The sequence below is a fragment of the Anguilla anguilla genome, chromosome 13, assembly GCF_013347855.1.
Source record: "Anguilla anguilla isolate fAngAng1 chromosome 13, fAngAng1.pri, whole genome shotgun sequence".
NCBI lineage: Eukaryota > Metazoa > Chordata > Actinopteri > Anguilliformes > Anguillidae > Anguilla > Anguilla anguilla.
In genome coordinates, this window is record NC_049213.1 from 28,974,997 (window position 1) to 28,993,490 (window position 18,494).

At 40.4% G+C, this 18,494-nt stretch overlaps 2 protein-coding genes across 6 annotated transcripts; both read right to left on the minus strand.

The window, feature by feature from the left end:
• Positions 1-317: 317 nt before the first annotated feature.
• Positions 318-6,442, minus strand: ift52 (intraflagellar transport 52 homolog (Chlamydomonas)). Of its 3 annotated transcripts, none has more exons than XM_035388973.1 (14): positions 6,311-6,442; positions 5,442-5,579; positions 5,196-5,283; positions 4,677-4,806; positions 4,458-4,533; positions 4,111-4,182; positions 3,656-3,782; positions 3,400-3,483; positions 3,165-3,233; positions 2,883-3,037; positions 2,668-2,755; positions 2,300-2,408; positions 1,964-2,109; positions 318-1,655 (listed from the first exon to the last, which is right to left on the minus strand). In XM_035388973.1, exons 2-14 carry the CDS (start codon positions 5,558-5,560, stop codon positions 1,611-1,613), a joined length of 1,308 nt encoding a protein of 435 aa, XP_035244864.1. In that variant the 5' UTR covers positions 5,561-5,579; positions 6,311-6,442; the 3' UTR covers positions 318-1,610. The 3 variants fall into 3 exon arrangements, with proteins under 3 accessions (XP_035244864.1, XP_035244863.1, XP_035244865.1); XM_035388972.1 differs by having other exon boundaries at positions 6,304-6,422; XM_035388974.1 differs by lacking the exon at positions 6,311-6,442 and adding an exon at positions 5,961-6,290.
• Positions 6,443-6,728: 286 nt separating this feature from the next.
• Positions 6,729-17,208, minus strand: sgk2a (serum/glucocorticoid regulated kinase 2a). 3 transcript variants are annotated; one of them, XM_035387931.1, is made up of 14 exons: positions 16,734-17,208; positions 15,519-15,594; positions 15,221-15,281; positions 14,813-14,865; positions 13,670-13,727; positions 13,376-13,459; positions 12,282-12,413; positions 11,661-11,773; positions 10,740-10,776; positions 9,434-9,520; positions 9,273-9,368; positions 8,864-9,019; positions 8,430-8,519; positions 6,729-8,342 (listed from the first exon to the last, which is right to left on the minus strand). In XM_035387931.1, the coding sequence occupies exons 3-14, from the start codon at positions 15,236-15,238 to the stop codon at positions 8,181-8,183; spliced, it is 1,086 nt and encodes a 361-aa protein (XP_035243822.1). In that variant the 5' UTR covers positions 15,239-15,281; positions 15,519-15,594; positions 16,734-17,208; the 3' UTR covers positions 6,729-8,180. The 3 variants fall into 3 exon arrangements, with proteins under 3 accessions (XP_035243822.1, XP_035243823.1, XP_035243824.1); XM_035387932.1 differs by lacking the exon at positions 16,734-17,208 and adding an exon at positions 16,092-16,336; XM_035387933.1 differs by lacking the exon at positions 16,734-17,208 and adding an exon at positions 15,814-15,835.
• Between the last annotated feature and the right edge of the window lie 1,286 nt (positions 17,209-18,494).

An 18,494-nucleotide genomic window follows, 5' to 3' on the forward strand; every position in this document is an offset into this window, starting at 1 on the left:
TGAGGTTGGCTCCACCACGGCACCTCTGTGCTACCCTGCCAGTGTGCTGTCCCCTTCCTTGGCCCTCCAAGTCCAATCCCCCTTAACTCAGCACCACACTCCTGAGCCCAATAAAGGGCTCACCATTCCTGTGGAGGTCCTGTCGTCTACACCGCGTGAGGGGGAACAACCAAAACCTGCATTGGCTAGTTCGCTCAATCTGTCCTGCATCGACCTCACGACCTCCCAGCCATCCTGGGAGGTCTCTCTCATTAAACGTGCTTCGGACAGTCCCCAATGCAACCCGTTCAACGAGCCCATCTGGAGCCCCAAGTGCCAGTCTGAGTTCCTTTCCCTGGGTGAGGTTTCCTCCCTGATCCGGTCTGGCACTGCCCTGCAGGCCAGCATATGCACTGAATCTCACAGGCCCTGGAGGGAGCCCCCTCTCCTGGCGTTAAGCCAGACATCCTCGATCAATACCTCTGACCACTGGCAAAACCACACATCCATCCTCTCTCCTCACGCTGAGAACAAAGACCTGAGCCTGGGCAGCTAACACAGGACCACAGTGCTGATGCCCTGCACTGGTGAGTTCAGCAGTATACACCACCTCAAATGCAGGGGTAAACCCATCCAAAGATCATATATAGGTTTATGACCATGTCAAATTATTTTGATACTTTTCATATCCATTTTGAGTGTCTTGGACCTTGAATTTGATAATATTTCACAAGGACATTGGATATAATGTACCCTTTTGGTCTTGACAAAAGATCCCTTTTAAAAAAATATATATATATAAATTTCCATTGGTTACGTAACTGGTATACTTCATTGATTTGGGCCAGTTGTGATCAGTCAATTGTATTCTACAACATGAAAATGTGCTTTCCTGTAAGTGGCAGTTCAGTTTGACCTGTAACCTGTGCAGATTTGAATCTGGAGTAATGTACTGCTGTTGCACTTTGAGCAAGCTGCTTGAGCATAATTGATTCTATCAATGTCCAGCTGACTAAAGCAATCTGTAAAGTGTATGCTGGACAAGTGTACCTGCTTAAGCTGAAATGTCTTTGTTCCATGTCTGACAGCAAAGTTTAATCTGTTTATCAGCCTTTCCCTGAGACATGTTCCCTAAAATAACTTTGCAGGAGGTGGCACAACATGGGAGTGGGTACACATTGCATGAAAATCTCACTATTGGAGAAAGGGTTTTGTAGGTGATATTAAATAAAATTTATACTGATGAAAGCTACCAATTCATAAGTGTTTGTGCAGAACATTTCAACTTTTAATTTGCTTTATAAACACTCAACATAAACATGATGACAAAACATTCACTTGTAAAGAGACTTTAAAAGGATACAAATTTCTCCTTTCACTCAGAGTATTTACAAATTCACAACACTTATCAAGTGTCATAAAAAAGCAAGTGATATTAATGGTTTCCAATGCAAAGGGGGTTACAATATATAAAAACTGTCAAGCAATTTCTAACAAGATTGAAGAGCAATCTTGCACATTTTGATATGTGCAATGTACTCATGGTTTATATACACACAAATAGATTTGCCATGTACAAACCTTGTCAACGCATTTATACAATTGGAAAGGTAAGAAATGCTTTGCTTTATTTAGAATGGAGACAGTCCAGCTTCTGTTGTATCAATGTCATGCTCCTACAGGAGAGAAATTAAGTTGAGAAAAATGCCCTGTGTTAATTTCCCTGGATTAACATTCATGCTCCATTACTGGTCTCTAAACAATATTGTGTTCTGCCTTCAACATTTAATTACTTTAGCAAAACTGCAAATGAAGCCTCATCGTGCCATCTGCTAAGTCGACATTGACAGCAGAAAATCTGTGACAAGCAAAACTAAATGCATTTAAATCCCAATTTATTATACATGTCATCTTGTCACTTGATGGTACTGATAGGTTTACTTATGGTTAAATTTATTTTTACCATCAAATAAACTTGTCTTACCTGATTGAGTTTCTTGAACTCCACAACCTGGAAGAAGATGTGCTCCAGGATGTGTTTGGCATTTCTCTGCTCCTTGTCTAGTTTCCCAGTTACGCCCAAGATGTCCCCGCACTTCCTCACATAAAACTCCAAATCATCGTCAGTGCCTGATTGGACATTGTGGGAGAGCAGTCACCACTTGTGTGAAAGGGTTGATGGTGATATGGAAAGCCTATGTTTGTTCCATAGACTGGACTTACATTTAACTTATTACAGCACTCTAGGCTCTTAACATAGTTGTCCTCTCTCTGACACTCCAGGTGATTATAAGTAACATCACTATTAGTGTGGACTCACATTTGTTGGAAAGCTGTGCCAGCCTCACTTTCTCAGAAGAGAAGGTCTCATCAAGGTCGAAAAGGTCAAGTGTGGGAGGGGGCAGGTCCCTGAAGGCAGGTTGAAAGACCTGGTCACAGTAAACAAGAGAACACATGGTCACACATCATACATCACAACACGAGGATGACACCTCTTTGAACTCAGCTGAGGGCTAACTGGACCAACGTGTGTGTACTGTGGCTTGTGTCAATATAACCAAGAATATTCTTAAAATAACCACGTGTAACACTGAGTGGTCGCATGGAAGTGATCAGTCGCTTCACCTATAAACAGTGAGCTATGTAAACGCGAGCTATGCATGTCAAATGGGGAGGTGCGCTACTCACTGCAGGCTGCAATGTAGGTAGTGGTGTCTCAAACTGAGGCTGGATCAGCTGCAGTGGCTCATGCTTGACATTCAGCTGCTTGTAAGAGCTGCACGAGAGAGGCAGAAGGACACCTTTCTTACTTGCTTAACGATGGATAAGGGGATATCACGTTCAGTTACAATGGTAACCTACAGCGTACAGTGTCCGGTCAAAGGGACAGTGAAGGCATGCACCTGATGACTTGAGGCAATGAGTCGGTGGACAGCTTGAGCAGCGACGTATCAAAAAGAGAGGTAAAGTCTCGCGGGTTCTCATCCCTCTCCTGCAAACACACTCGGAGCCGGTCAGAGAGGCAACCCGTATCTGGTAGCATGGTGTAGTCTGTGATCTGCAGAGAACAAGGATTGCATCGTCACCATCGAGGTATCCTCCCTGACCTTGTACTCTGAAGAGAAGCTCCGCAGTATGTGTGGAAACAAGAGCAACTATAAAAGACCAAACACCCAGCTCCTTACCTCAGGGTCCTCTGCATCTATTTGGTTCAGGTGAATATTATCCGTCGTAAGCCACTGAAAGACGACATCCTGCAGGCACAGACAGATGAGTTGAGATGACAGACATGCTAAGTATGGGCAACATTTTACCCAGCTTAATAACATAAACACTGCCACAAGGCAGTAGTTACACGGTTGCCACAACATCACAGCAAACCCTCAGGACACATTAACTGGTATGGCTGGAAATGCTCACCATTATTTTGCTGTTCTCTTCTTTGTCCAGATACTGGTCACTGAACATGTGGCAAGAACCCAGCACTGCCAGGCGCCCCCCCTCCTGCAGCACAACAGACACAAGGTTCTGAGCACAGGCAGTAACATCACATGACAAAGCATGGGCATATTTTAACTGGCAGTAGGAAAGCTGAAGGTAGAGGCAAGACACTGCGGCGTACAATGGGTACAAAGTAAAAAAAGAGAGGAAGACAAGGGCGTGGCGCCCTTCTCACCTTGACCTGATAGAAGGCAAGGACGGGTCGGTTGAGAGGGAAACACACAGAGCCGGTGGACAGTACAGCCACTGCAGGCTTGATCACGCTCAGGGTTGCTCCATACGGGTACACAAAGGTCAAAGCCCTGAGCAAACACAAGGAGTGGAAAAGGTAGCAGACATTCATTAAAACCATACACACACACACACGCACACACACACACAGCCTAAATTAAAAAGAGAACGTTGGTCTTAATCAAGCAACGTCAAAATAAAAATAATAAACAAACTCTTAAGGGTAAAATCCTAACCCCATGCAAAATACAAGGTTGAAATGCTTGTCTGTTCTGTTTACTGTTTCATGCAACTCAGCTCTTCTCTTTTCATTGGCAAATAATCTGAAGCTTGTTGATTGTTCAAAAAATTCAAACATACACACTCGACTTGAAGGAAACTAATGTGACAGACACTTACTGTGCATTGTTCCCAGCACTTTCATCATCAATGACTCCCGTTACCACTTTGCCCGCAGCACGGCTGATCTCTCTGTATGGTAAACAATAAACTTGTTAAAAAGCTGTAATTGCAGAACACTTCAATGGCTGCAGTGCTGTCATTATGCACTTTCACTTTCATCATGCTGAATGCTCAATAAATAAATATATATAAATAAAACATGCACACAAGCATAATGGATCAGTTCTTTCAAATATACATAAACATAATCCTTGATTAGTTCAGTTTCTTATCACACAATGTTGGATGGTATGGAGACGATCCAAGAATTGTTCAGGATGAGAAGAAATGACTGAAGAACTGACCTGTTTAACACACCATTGGAAACTAATGCTTCTTTTGGATGGAAATATTTGTAGTAAACATTCCTCACCACAGCATCTGTTGGACAAGGTTGAAAATACTAAACACTGGGTCTGAGCACACTCACAATAACCTGGCATGGCAGTGCTCACCCACACCAGCAGCCGGAAGCAGAGTTCTGCCAAGCCAGAAAATACACAGGCAATAGTGGAGGAACTTACCACTGTTAACCATGATGCCAAACTCCTCAAGAAGGAAGTTGATGTTGGTGTCGTACTTCATCTCCCCTCCCTCACCGAGCATCACCAGGATAGCTCCTCCTCCATCAAGGTACTGCTTCAACACTTCCAGCTTAACCACACAGTCAGACCACAAAGGGGAGACCAGTGTTGGTGTCCATACACATAAACCAGGACACATGAGTTCCATTATTGATTGCAAATCATGTTTCTTGTGGAGTTCCAGTTGAATGTTGTTGTATTAAAGTATTATCAGAGGGCCTTAAAACTCATAGTACACTGCAGTTGGTCGGGCTCTTCAGGGCTCTACAGTGCTCCCATTTTAGGAGCATTTGCTCCCGAAAATTGATGTGTGGCTAACTGGAAAAATGATTTAGGAGCACATCTACTAATTGGGATGCATTAGTGTGCTGCTAAATTTTTCAACTTGGGAGCCCCTGTGCCCCTTGGATAAACTGTTTGCGAAGAGCCCTGCACTTCATACGCACACAATGTGCTCACCTCAGCAGCCGTGAATTTTTCTCTGGGCCCAGCGGTGATCCACAGTTTTACACCATTAAGCTTCTCCACGGAAAGCTCATCTTTAACGCTGTGACACACACACACACACACACACGCACACACACAAAAGTAAATCAGCAACTTGCCATCATTAGAACCTATCGATCCGATACCGATTGAACCTATTTAACGTTTGCTAGCCATTTAAAGTTATCGGTTTAGCTAAGCGAACAATACCCAACGTACCTCTGAATCTTCCACTGCGCCCTTAGTCTCTTCTGAAACGATTTATAGCCATTATTGGCCGTGAACAGCTCCTTCTTGGAGGCGTTGATAGCTACGATGTTGCGCTGTTCTTTCTCCATACCTTAATCATCAACAGTTCTGCAATGATATCAGTGGCAATCAAAAATCAGACAGCAACTAACGTTATCTAGGGATACTGACCTATTGTAAAACTTCAACATTATAGCCATAATTGAAAGACGGGGCAAATATCGCAAATCCCATAGAATAAAGAAACAAAGAAATCTGCTTCTACTCTTAATAGTTAGCATTAACTAGCTTAACTATAACAATATCAAGCAATGGTACTGTTATCGTAGCTAACGTTTAAATATATAACTAGTCAGTTACGCGTAATATTCTGCTAACATTTTAACAGTACCATAGACTATCTCTAGTCTAGAACATTAGCCAGCTAACAATCAACTTCACATACCTGACTAGACTTTACTAAGTAAATATACAAGCAGTTACTGTTACCGTCTTAATCAAGTTATGTGAATCAGCGAACGTTGCAGCAACAACTCGGTTGGAACGAAGGCATTATTATGGATTGCTAGCCTACATAGCGAACTAGACAACATAACATAATTTGACAACATAATCTATGATAGACCTGCTATTTAGCAAAATATGTCAACATGTTTGAGCTAGCGGCAGTTAGCTAGCTAGCAAAAAGTAGAATTGAATATTTCCTTGTTGTTTATTTAGCTTGCTTGCTTTCACTGTACATGCCCAAAATAATTTCGCTTTGTGTGTATGCAGTAAATGATAAAAACATTTCTGGTCGAATAAGAAAATAACTACATTTTCTCATTATTACCCCTTACCACCATCCTCCAAATCCTTAATCCCAACGGTGCATTGTGGGTAAAAACGGAAACCACAACGGTAACTAAGGGCACTCCCATCATAACAAATAGTAGGCTGGACTGGAGTAATTTTGGCTTTTCCTGGGCTCCACCTAAAAATTGTGATTTCCACCATATTTGTAAATTCAGATAAAGGTACAAGAGTAGTAATATGCGTTTTAGACTAGTGCAATATCGTGAGTAAAATCCAGAATGTGTATATCAGTTAAGATGCTCACTTTAAGTGCTTCCTTGGGGGTTTGGTTTGGTCTAAAATGAGGTCTTACTGATAATGTAGTCTTTGTCCTATGTTCTTCAATGGCACAGATCTCAGATTCAGTGTCAAGCATTGTTCTTGGTCACAGGCTTTGTCTCATACAAAAAAGTCTTATTTCAATCACTGTATGTTGTGTTTTATTATAATAAAATATAGCCTAGTTTCAGAAAATGTATCAAATGCCAGGATGCTCAGAACACAATTTACATGTGTCCAACATAGAGTACATACACATGCCCAATATACAGTACAAAATCAAAAACATTTAACTTCCTATTGTTTAGTCCCACATCAGCTGTCTCTGTTGACTTCATTCCATGTGGGAATGTCCTTGGAGAGTGTTCAGGAAGTAAATGTGTTTTTTAACAATGATTAACTTTTAAAGCATACCTTAGTGACAAAGGAGTGCTCTAGATTTTATCAAATGAACTGTACAGCAGTTGCTATATTTCCCCAAATCCAATAAGTAAAAAAATATGTACCACTTGATTTAAACAAGCCTTATGGAAACAAATACACCATAATAACATGACAAATTATTGCCATAGTTATTAAACTTCATACCTCTACAAATGGTCTTAATGCCTTAGTAGTAATACTCAGAACAAAAACTGAGTCTGAAACATGTACTGCATATGTTTCTGACATTGCCTATGCCATACATGTACATTACGTATCCTATTAAGTAAGTTTTCTGGAAAAAAAAAATACCTCATAAATTTGAACAAAACCATGCATTCAAGAAGTATCAGCTCCTGTACACACAACATTAGATTGACAACACTTGAACTGATGAATATCAGTTAACTCCTCCATGCTTTGAGTAAGTGCTAAACAAACATTTTAAGACAGATCAACCATTCATCACTGCATGTTCAATCTCTGGCACCAAAATTTCACTTGCTCATAACTCCTTGCCAACCTCTGACAAGAATGCTTTACAGATGCACGTATAGCTTTCAAACGTAAGATCCTCTAAACTTAATCTATAATATTGAAGGCACGGTCATATTTTGGTGGTGTTGTTTGCATTTTAAAGCCATAATCTCCAAACTCCATATCCACAATTTCCCAGAAAGGCATCCATTAAGTGTAAAGCATATACACTTGGTGGTGTTGTTTGCATTTTGAAGTCATAATCTCCAGACTCCATATCCATAATTTCTCAAAAATGTATACATGAAGTGTAAAGCATATAATATGACTGCTAAATACTTTATTAGCTGAACAAATCAATGTAATACTTTAATATGTTTTTTTTTATTCCATTTGAAATGAGAGAATAGTAAAGTTATGATTTTATTTTGGCTTATTCCACTCTTAGTCTTCCAACATTCATTAGACATAGTGCTCCTCATGTTGAAAGAAGTCGATGAAATGAAAAATCCAAAACAAACTGATGCTCAATTTGCTTTTACATGCTTGCAAAAGAAGGCAGTATTTCATAGCGAGATGGATCATCAAAGCTTTTTTGTCCCCAATACATCTTGAAAAGTGGGGTCAGTCTGGCCAAATGCCCAGTTTCTTATAAGAAAGACCTGAATGATGTGGGTTGTGATGGTTAGGTAGCCCCTAGAGGAAGTTGTCTTCACTTTGGACATAGGAGAAGCCCACAAAAGCACCAGAGCTGCTGCTGGCAAAGCTGGACGAGAGGTCTGGAGTGCACCCCACGGAACTGGACACTGCCTCTTGGGTGAACTCTGGGTCAATATTCTGGGTATCCGCAGGGCCTTTCTGGAGGGAGAGATGCGAGTATAGATAGGATTATCAAAATAAAATTACCTGCAATAATATCTCATGTTAGAAGGGGCTTGCACTCACCACATTTGGGCTGTATGGGGGTGTAATTCTCTTGTGGTACAAGTCATCCCAATTTATGGCAGCAAAAAATGTGTGATTTTTAACCTCCAGCTGTAAAACAAAAATCAAGAGCTGTTAAGGATTGCAATCATAGTCTATCTGCAGCTTTCAAAAAGAAACAAACACTGCATTGTGTTCCATATCAGGGGATGAATTGTTTAATATTAGAACTGAGACCTAGCATAGCAGCATTAGCACAAAGTACAGTGTTGGAAAAAGCCTATTTATTCAGAGGATATTCATGCAGAGATTGTGTTGAGTGTGTGTGCGTGTGTGTGTTTTTCGGTTTGAAGGGGGGGGGGGGGGGGGGGGGTTTGTGTCCTGTGTGTTCACTGTGGGAGCTATGTCTGCGTGATTAGAATTTGTGCGTGTGTGCTGCAGACAAGCCTACTTACAAAGTCAGCAATGGCTCCCAGACGGCGTTGGGGGTCTTTCTGCAGAAGTCCACTCAGCAGCTCGCAAGCTGCTGGGCTTCTGCCCCCTGGCAGGCTCAGGGGCTTATGTAGGATTGCGTCATACATCTCAGATACATCTCGGCTATAGAAGGGTGGCTGGGGGTGGTGGTGTTTTGGGGGGTTGGGTAAGAATGAAATTTACTTAGCATAGAGAATGTTCATCATCAACTGAGAGGAGTAGAACAGTGATGAGTCAGACCCACAATGAGTGGAGCTACCATGTATTGCCAGTTACTAAATTATCAACTTATCAAAAAACTTTGCTGCAAACAGGAAAAAAAAAATCATTGGTTCAAGTGAGTGAAAAAAGTTGAGTCTTCCATTCTTCATGGGAATAGTCAAGACTCACCAAGCCATAGAGCATCTCATAGAATACAGCTCCAAGACACCACCAGTCCACCGTGCGGTCATAAGGCTTCTTTTTCAGCACCTCTGGAGCCAGATACTGTGGGAAAAAGGAGTTAATACAAACAGCCATGGTAATGCTGGAGTCCATTAAGAGATACTCACCTCTGGGGTCCCACAGAAAGTAGAGGTGGTTGACTCCGGTTCTATCCCTTCTTTACAAAGGCCAAAATCAGTAAGCACCACATGGCCCTGAAGCAAGAGTAAGCAAAGTACAGATGGGGGACAAATTAAAGGAAAAAGCAACGTAAGGTGCTGAGTCACCATAAGCTGCCAGAACAGCTTCAAAGCGCCTTTGCATAGATTCTACAAGTCTCTGGAACTCTACTGGAGGGATGGACCACCATTCTTCCAAAAGATAATATTCCCTCATTTGGTGTTTTTATGATGGTGGTGGAGAGCCCTGCCTAACAAAATCTGGTCCAAAATCTTCCATAGGTGTTCAATTGGGTTGAGATCTGGTGACTGTGAAGACCATTGCATATGATGCACATAATTATCATACGTATCAAACCATTCAGTGGCCCTTCGTGCCCTGTGGATGGGGGCATTGTCATGCTGAAAGAGAACACTCCCAACAGGATAGAAATGTTTCATCATGGGCTAAAGCTGATCACTCAGAATAACTTTGTATTGATTTGCAGTGAGCCTTGCCTCTAAGGGGATAAGTGGACCCAAACCATGCCAAGAAAATGGGCACCACAGCATAACAGAGTCACTGGACCCCCTCACTGTAGGGGTCAAGCATTCAGGCCTGTACTGTTCTTGTGGTGTACGCCACACATGCACTCGCACACTTGTCAAGAATATGGTGAAGAATGCTCATCTGACCATATCACTATAACATCTGTATGTAGGTGTCGACAGACTGTTTTTGTTGACCCAGTCTGATCATGTTCTGCATTAACATTCTCAGTCACCTGAGAAAGTTGCTCTTCTGTTTTTCCTTACATATCGCACTAATGCACAAGAATCACAGTCATCAAATGTGTGCTTTCGACCACAATTTCTGACCCTATTTACTGATGCACTTCCCGTAGATCTAAATGCAGATGTTACTTTAGTCACTGTTCCTATTGAAACCCTAGCCAGTTGAGCAGTCTTTGCGACTGAATCTCCTGCCATCCGTGCCCCAATAATTAACCCTCTTTCAAAGTCACTTAGAGCTTTCCTCTTACCATCAAGAGGAGGTCAACTGGGCCTGCTCAGCATTTTTTATGAATGCCACAGAGCATAATAGGATGTTAACTGCTTAATTTAATTATTCAGTACACCTGTATAAAAGCATCTCCATTTGTTATGTTTCTTTAATTTGTCACCCATCACACACACACACTCACACGTATATATATATATATATATATAGCTAGGTGCCAGTCAAGATTCTAGGATAAACCCGACAGTCACTTACCATTGAGTCCAGAAGGATGTTTTCTGGTTTCAGATCTCTGAAATTAGAGCACAGAGTGAACTTAGGGTAATTACAGAATTATTGCACAAAGCATAAATTAATCAGAAGATACCTATGCCTCTGTGTATGGATTATCATTTTCCCATAACATGTATAACTGAAAGAATGTCACTCAGCATCAGATATAAAGATAATTTATTGCTGCTAAAATATAATTGACAAAAGGAAACTGTTCCTGAGGTATCATTAATCTGGCAGTGAACCGCAATCATTTTTGGTGAATCATGTGGTTCTCCAGCTAAATAATAACAACTAAATCTGTAGAGCACATTAACAGAACCAAGTAGTTCGCTCACAGCCCCCACATAACTATAAACTATAACTTTGATGTGATGAAGCATAACCAACTAACTTTTATTGCAAACAAAACATATACAAACAAATAAAATCAACCATAACTTGCACAGGAGGTAACTAGCTGATAAACTGGCTCAATTTATAGTCTGATAATATCAAAATGTAATCCGAAGGTCCACGAATACCTTGCCGCAATTTGGCAAAACCAAGCAGAAAATGTCTGCTATTTAGCCAGGTGTATAAGTTGTGAGTTACGTTTTTACTGATTTCAACAGATTGAAATTTCTGGATTACATACAACCCTGGTCCACTATGTGGTATATAGCCGTAAGTACAGGCCAAAGGCAGTGTGATATCACTAATGTACAGCAAACGGTTAATTGTTTTACCATAAAATAAAATACAAATAGTACCAACACAGCATTGAAGATTTCTACAGTATATCCATGTTATTAACTGTGGGATAAGTTGTGCACATTCTTGATTTTGTTAAAGTGGGGGGGGGGGGGCTCCCTCACCCCTGAGATATTGCAATAGTGCAATATGTCTCACATTTCACCTGACCTGTAAACAATGTTAAGGGAGTGCAGGTAACCAATGGCGCTGGCCACCTCCGCGGTGTAGAAGCGAGCACGTGGCTCTGGGAAGCAACGCTCCCTCTGCAAGTGGAAGAACAACTGGAGAGAAAGACAAAAGAAAGGGAAAGTCTGAAATACGTCAACGTGACAATCCAACTTTCTCAGTAAAGTCAACAGTCAGTGAAGAGCAGGATATCTCACAATACTACCAAGATGTAAAAATAACACCAAAACATAATGGACACATTTTGTTTGAACCACAGTTATCCAGCTTAGCTAGATCTGTCCATTTCTCATTTACCCACTGCCCTGTCCAAGAATTTCTGTTAATTTCACACATACATCACTTTAAATGTGGAGTAACAAGGCCATTTTAAAAGCTGTGCATGTGGCTATGAGATGAAAAGCGCAGTCAATTATTCACTTGGATTCACGAAATTCATAGTATAGTTAGTACTACAAATTGGCCCAATGGGGGGGGGGGGGGGGGGGGGGGTTCCACAATAATGCACAACCTCTGTGCATGTTCTGGATGACAGCCAACTCAGCCAACCAGTAGCAGACACAAAAAAAAGGAAACCCTTCATCTCTCCTCCCCATGCCATACCTCTCCTCCGTTGACATAATCTAAGACGAAGTAGAGCTTCTCTGTGGTCTGGAAGGAGTAGTGAAGGCCCACCAGGAAAGGATGCTTCAAGCTCTTGAGCAACACATTCCTCTCTGCCATGATGTTTTTTTGCTGAAAGACATGTCATCTGTCACTTCAATCCCTATTTAAATGCTGTCATGCAAGTTTTTAACTGTGTGTAGTAGAATTCTGGACCATTTTTCCAGAAGGAAGCCGTCCAGTTCTTTGTGGGATGAAGGAGGTAGAAATCTACTTTGCATTCAGAAATGTGGTCCTCTAATTATCTCACCAGTATGTTATCTCATTATTAGTACATTTCTTTGTGTGAAACTGTGTGTCCACATGTTACATCTTGCCGAGAACTGAAGGAAGTATGTAGCAGAAACGTTTGCTGTAGCTCTGTCTAGCCCATAGACTGTAAAAGAAAATGGAGACAGTGAGTGTGACGCCACCCATTGATTTTCCATGGGCTCGTGAGATGTGTTTTGAAGCCACAGAAATGGCACCATGCTGCACTAATTAGAGCCACAGACTGCATAGTAGGGAAAAGGGACGACCCATATATGGTCATGAAGCCCGGGCCAGGTCTGGGTCATCCACAAAATCAATGAGTTAATGCCCCTGAGTGAGTGTCTGTAGCCTATCCACATTTTGATTTCACATTTCTTTAACAATTCAAGTTTAGTTACCTTGCTCAAGGGTATAGCTGCAGTACTCTGCTCAGTATTCCAAACTGCAACCTTGTGGTTATTACTCATTCTCTAGAACACTGCTACCCTGTGCACACTTCCAATTTGGGTAATATTATTCGATGGGTTATAATAGTAGTGATTGTGAAGGCAGAGGAGTTGGTGTAATAAACAATAGCTTGTTTGAGAGAAATAATAGTCAGGCTGCCAGGGTTCAAAGAGTGTCTTGCACTCAATATTAGATTAGATCTTATCTCTTGGGAATGAATGTCACTGCAGCAGTGAATTTCTGTTTCCCTATAAGGTTGCAATAGCTCTTACTGTCATGGTTGTCTTCAAGACAAGAGGTTCACAACATAAAAAATGTCAGTATGTCAAACCAACCTCTTTTTTCTTCAGTATTATTTTCTTCTGCAAAACTTTCACAGCGTAGAATTTGCCATCTGATTTCCGTTTAGCAAGAAGCACCTGTGACAGGTGGAGTTTTCATTCATCAACACCAGACTGACATTTCCAATCATGCCTTCACCAGAACAATGCCAGTGAAATTAACCACCACACTAAATTCTTATTTTCCAAGTATCGTATTCATACAAACATGACTTGACTTAAATGGTATCCATGCACATGAAAAAAGCTACAACAGCCAGTTAATAGTGGTAGCACAAAAAGTCCTACCTTTCCAAATGTTCCTTTTCCGATCACAGCAAGGAAATCAAAGTCTGTAGGTCTGGCACTAAAAAGACAAAGGGGAATACTCTAAACTGTAAAACACCTCTGTCCATTTTGGGTGTACTGAACGATCATACAACATTGTATAAAAAGACAGAAAAATACTGCCACAAATGAATCTAAATGATCTGGAGAACATTGTACATGCTTAAGAATTCTACAAGGGGGATAAAAAAATCACCAGTGTACAGTCAATGGTGAGATAGTGGTTGGTGAATTGAAATGTACCTGTTAATTCTAAGAAAAATAAACCATACTCTGTTGCCAGAAGGTACATAAGCCTGGATGGCTGTTTCTTCAACATTTGTTCTTCTTTTGAGCAGTACATCAGGGAAAACAGACTAAGTAGAGAAGGGTATTTATTCATTCTTTCTCTCTTGCCCTACTTACGCAAACTTGCTCCATGCTGCCCCCCACTTCTTCTATGAGAAGCATGTTTGCCATGCATTGCATACAGTAGCTAGCAACCACAGCATAGGGGAACAACCACAACATGATGTGCTTAAGACAATGAAGGCTTTTAAGCAAATTAGGGGCATGCTGCAGATGTGCAAACACTCAGAACCATGCCATGCACCTCTTAATGGAAACTCTCAAGCTGTTGCTAAGGACACTGAATAAAGGGCATTTAGTCTAAAAGTAGTCATTGTTACAAATTTCTAAGCTCTATATACCGTACATTGGTCAGCGATCCCATTTTTCCAGAAAAAAATCCACATGCATCAGCTGGCATAACAAACAGCAAATAAAAATTCCAAACTAGCATCTTATAATTTAGTAGCAGAAAATAATATAATGTTTCTTATGGACATTTGGTAATGTTTTCACAGAATACTGTAGTTTCAACTTTATTAATTATCTGACTCTCCAAACTGAATGGAACGGATCAAGATGTACACATATGTAGTCCAATTATAATTGCTGTATGTATACTCCCAATTAGACTCAACCAATCAAGTGGATAATACTGTCAGTGCCATAAACACCCTCCATGAAATTTTTCAGGATCATACTACCATTTAGCCAATATACAGTAAACATGCGTTTCCATTGGGGCCTTGTTGCAGTCAGCAATATCTGAGAACTCACTGAGGGTTGTCTGAAGGACCCAGGTTGACATCACTTGAAGAGGATGATCGAAGCTAGAGAACAAATGAAATGGGAAACAATACAAATCATAATAAATAGTAAGAATATGACGATTGTGCTAGCTTTCAGCTAGCTCACTAATGAGTGGAACAATTTGGATGAAACACTCATTCAATTCTGGTGTTTGTATGTCATTCAGACGTTCGAGGAGCTCGACAGATAGAGTAGAATAGAATAGAAACTATGGAAATGGAAATAAACAGTTTCACTCCAAATGCTTCAGATCACCAAAGACTCATTTTCTGAGTCAAAATAAAGTATTTTAAGAAGCTTTAATGTCAACAATGGAGGCATTACATTTTGTTCCTATATCTGTATAATATGAGGACAAAAATTATCAACACATACTTGATTACAGTGAGCCATTCTTCTGCTCTATTCCATATGCATGCAACAAACTGCTTCAGTGCTGTATGCAAAAAAAGAAGATGAATTTGCCATTAAGTAGGTGCACATCTTCTAATCATGGGTATTATCAAAATACAGGTATAACCTTACAAAAACACCGGCAAAACAGGACATACCGGTTAATGAAGTTGGGATATGCGGAAAAATACATTTCCCAAACCTGGAGGACATTTCCTATCCTTTTAAAGGTTTAAGAACTCTTAAGCAGACGTATTACGCTGTAGCTTGAAAGACTCACCGCTTGCATAGCGTTTCCTTCGACTTTAGTAGTATAAGAAACTCGTCCAAAGTTCCTCTTGTTTTCTTCAGAAATTCTGCAAAACACACCAATCGCCTTAAAACTAAAATACCAACCCTACGAATTTCAAATCTCCTGGCTATAAAAGCTGATGTAGTCACAAGTGAGTTTGACCAATCAATTAAAACACTGAATTAAATGCCCCCAATCTTAAAAAAGAATGAACCTGTTAGGGTATAGGCAGTGTTTACACCTGCAGGTGGGTTTTGTGTTACGTAAAACAGAGTTAATGTACCAGAGCTCAACAGACGAACTGATTCCCAAAAACTACAACTTCCTCAATCCTGATCATCTGCTTTTAAGCATAACCATTTCTCGTTTTCGAAACTGACATAATTCAAATAATGCATTTTTCAGTTTTCTCCGCTCTGTAACTACCCCAACTGGAAAATATTGCACAACACATTTTAAAATAAATTATCAACCACGACAGTAGCCAAAAAATTGACATAACAACCTGAGAACTGTGCGAGCATTGTTGTATAGCCTAACCATTTAAGAAAAGCTACATACCTTGAAACGACTGCGGAGGTTTGAGAAATGCGAATAGCCTGCAAGGTAAGGTAGGCTAAGCGGAATCTGCATTCCATTTCGTCTATCTAATCTTTTTTTTTCCAAAAGCACAGGTCTAGATTTAGCTTATTACCGTCATATATTAGAGGTCAGACAGTACAAACCCTGTAAATCGCCTGAGTGCATTCTATGACTTAAATTAAACTTCACCGTTACCACCATAAGAACCACTGTGTTAATCACCGGCTTAGAACTTGGTAATGACAAAAATCTTTAAAAGGCTATGGTGTTTGAAAGAAAGGCATGGAACATGAAAAATGAAAACGACAGGTCAACCCTTCGTAAGGGACAGAGCTCGTTTAATTTTCCTGTCTAATTTCAGCCTGGTTGATATTATTTACCAAAAGACCCACACATTATCATAATATGTTAATTGTAGATTTTCTACACTATAGGGCTTTTTGTTTGTTTGTTTTGTTTAAATTACCTTCGTAGCTAAACCCAATCCGTAAATATTTCAGTACAATTTTATCTACGTGCTTGTCAGAACAAGCTATTCGATTAGACTAAATTAAAAATTCTTTCACTTTATGTTGTTCAGTAACAAAAACAAATGACAAATAATAATAATTTTACACTCACCTGTCAGCAACGTGTAGACTACTCTGCGAAAAACGCACCAGGCTCCTGTACGCCCCGCACAAACTGACAATAAGGCAACTTGTCTTGTGCCGTATATTTAATTTTAGTAGGCCTGTAGTACACAAATAAATATCCTGTTTTCGGATTTTGCAGTTGTCTTCACCTGATCATATATCATTCGCCTACCTACAAGATCAGGAAGTAAGATTCTAATTATCTGAGCAAAATACAAAATGCAATTGTACGAGCCAGATGCAGATTTTCAATTATCCTTTCACCAAGCCTCTTGTGAGCGTAGGCTATCCTTTCTTGTATATGCCCAACTGTCTTTACTAGTGGACTGACATTTCCTTCAGTGTCCGACAGAAGAAAAGCGCCCGCACTGCACTGTTCATGGGAATGTGCAGGTGTTACGCCAGCCCTGAGCAACTTCAGCGGGACAGCAATTGTGGTGGGAAAAACAAATCAGTATTTATTGCTACCTTGGCACCCAGCTGACAATGTTAGCCACTGTTGATAGTTACTTTTTTTTTTTTTTTTTTAATAATTTCAGGTTTTGTCACCAATAAATTAAACTAGGCTATCCATTGGACGATTGCCATACGGCAAGTGTGCCACTCTGGGCACTTGCCAATGAACATAGCGTATTAGCACCTTTTCCCCTCAAGGACGGATTATCCACTTTTCGTGTTCACAAGCAGGCCGATATTCACCCTATCGTAAACACAATATTTGAAGAACGAATGGTTCGTGACTACGGGTTTACTAAACTTTTGACATTGAAATGTGAAATGAACCTTTACTGAGCACGCCAAAGTCTAAACACTTTATACTATACAATGAGGCCGTTGCGGGCACGAGCAAGCGAGGACAGAACGCGACATAAACCTATGCCGAATAACTCCAATTTTCGAGGTTTAGGCTACTGAAACGAGTGTCGGTGCCGTTATTGTTAATATAAAATCACCCCGCATAATTTTATTGTTCTGCATCATTAATACTCAGTTCTTTGCAAAGGTCAGACTCTTCTGAAAGTGGTGGTGCAGTTTACATGTGAATCATTTACAGTTGGAGGTAGGCAAGTGTTTCGACAGTGACTAAACATTTTAAAGTCAGTACATCCGCAGTTCCTCGATATCCTGTCTAAATATCAACTGAAGGTTTGATTTTTTACATCTTTTGTAAAAAATCAAGACTGGTAGCCTACTTGACGGGAAGGTTTTACAAAAGTGTGGATGTGTTTTTTGGGAGTTGGGTTAAGTAGGCTAGGGTCAATAAACAGTGAAATTGACCTTGATTTTTCCCACAATTCATCTTTGGAAATTGAATTGCACTGCACATATAACCTGATTTAAAAACAAAACTTCTCACACCCAGTTTACTGCTGAAATGTGCACGTGCTATATAGACTCCTCAGCATACTCCCATCATGATACAATCTTGGGTTTGGCACTGATTTACACATCAGTTCTAAACAGCCTCCCACAAGCTGCTGAGTAGAAGTTAATTTGAAAAGATGTTTAATGATGCTGAATTATTTGTTTAATCTCACACTACAAGAGCTACAGAATTTAGAAGCACATTAGACTAGAATAATTTAGCAATTCCTTTTTTGCAGTAGTTTTAATTACCCATGTGTACTTTATTTAATTCTTTTCCATACTAGTCCCGTGGTTGTGGCAACTGTTGAAAGTTCTGGTAGAAGTCTTATAAAACAAAAGGACGTGGGCCAATTACTTCTATTTTAACACCAGGGGAAGC

What these genes read in the sequence shown, in the direction of transcription:
- ift52 (XM_035388973.1), bottom strand. Translation starts at nt 5,560, where the DNA reads ATGGAGAAAGAACAGCGCAACATCGTAGCTATCAACGCCTCCAAGAAG. An exon ending in AAAAATTCACGGCTGCTGAG is followed by an intron (nt 4,807 to 5,195) that starts GTGAGCACATTG and finishes TGTGTGGTTAAG; the next exon opens with CTGGAAGTGTTGAAGCAGTA. An exon ending in TCCAATGGTGTGTTAAACAG is followed by an intron (nt 4,183 to 4,457) that starts GTCAGTTCTTCA and finishes TTTACCATACAG; the next exon opens with AGAGATCAGCCGTGCTGCGG.
- sgk2a (XM_035387931.1), bottom strand. An exon ending in GGTCCTTCAGACAACCCTCA is followed by an intron (nt 13,728 to 14,812) that starts GTGAGTTCTCAG and finishes TTGTCTTTTTAG; the next exon opens with TGCCAGACCTACAGACTTTG. An exon ending in GAAAAGGAACATTTGGAAAG is followed by an intron (nt 13,460 to 13,669) that starts GTAGGACTTTTT and finishes CACCTGTCACAG; the next exon opens with GTGCTTCTTGCTAAACGGAA.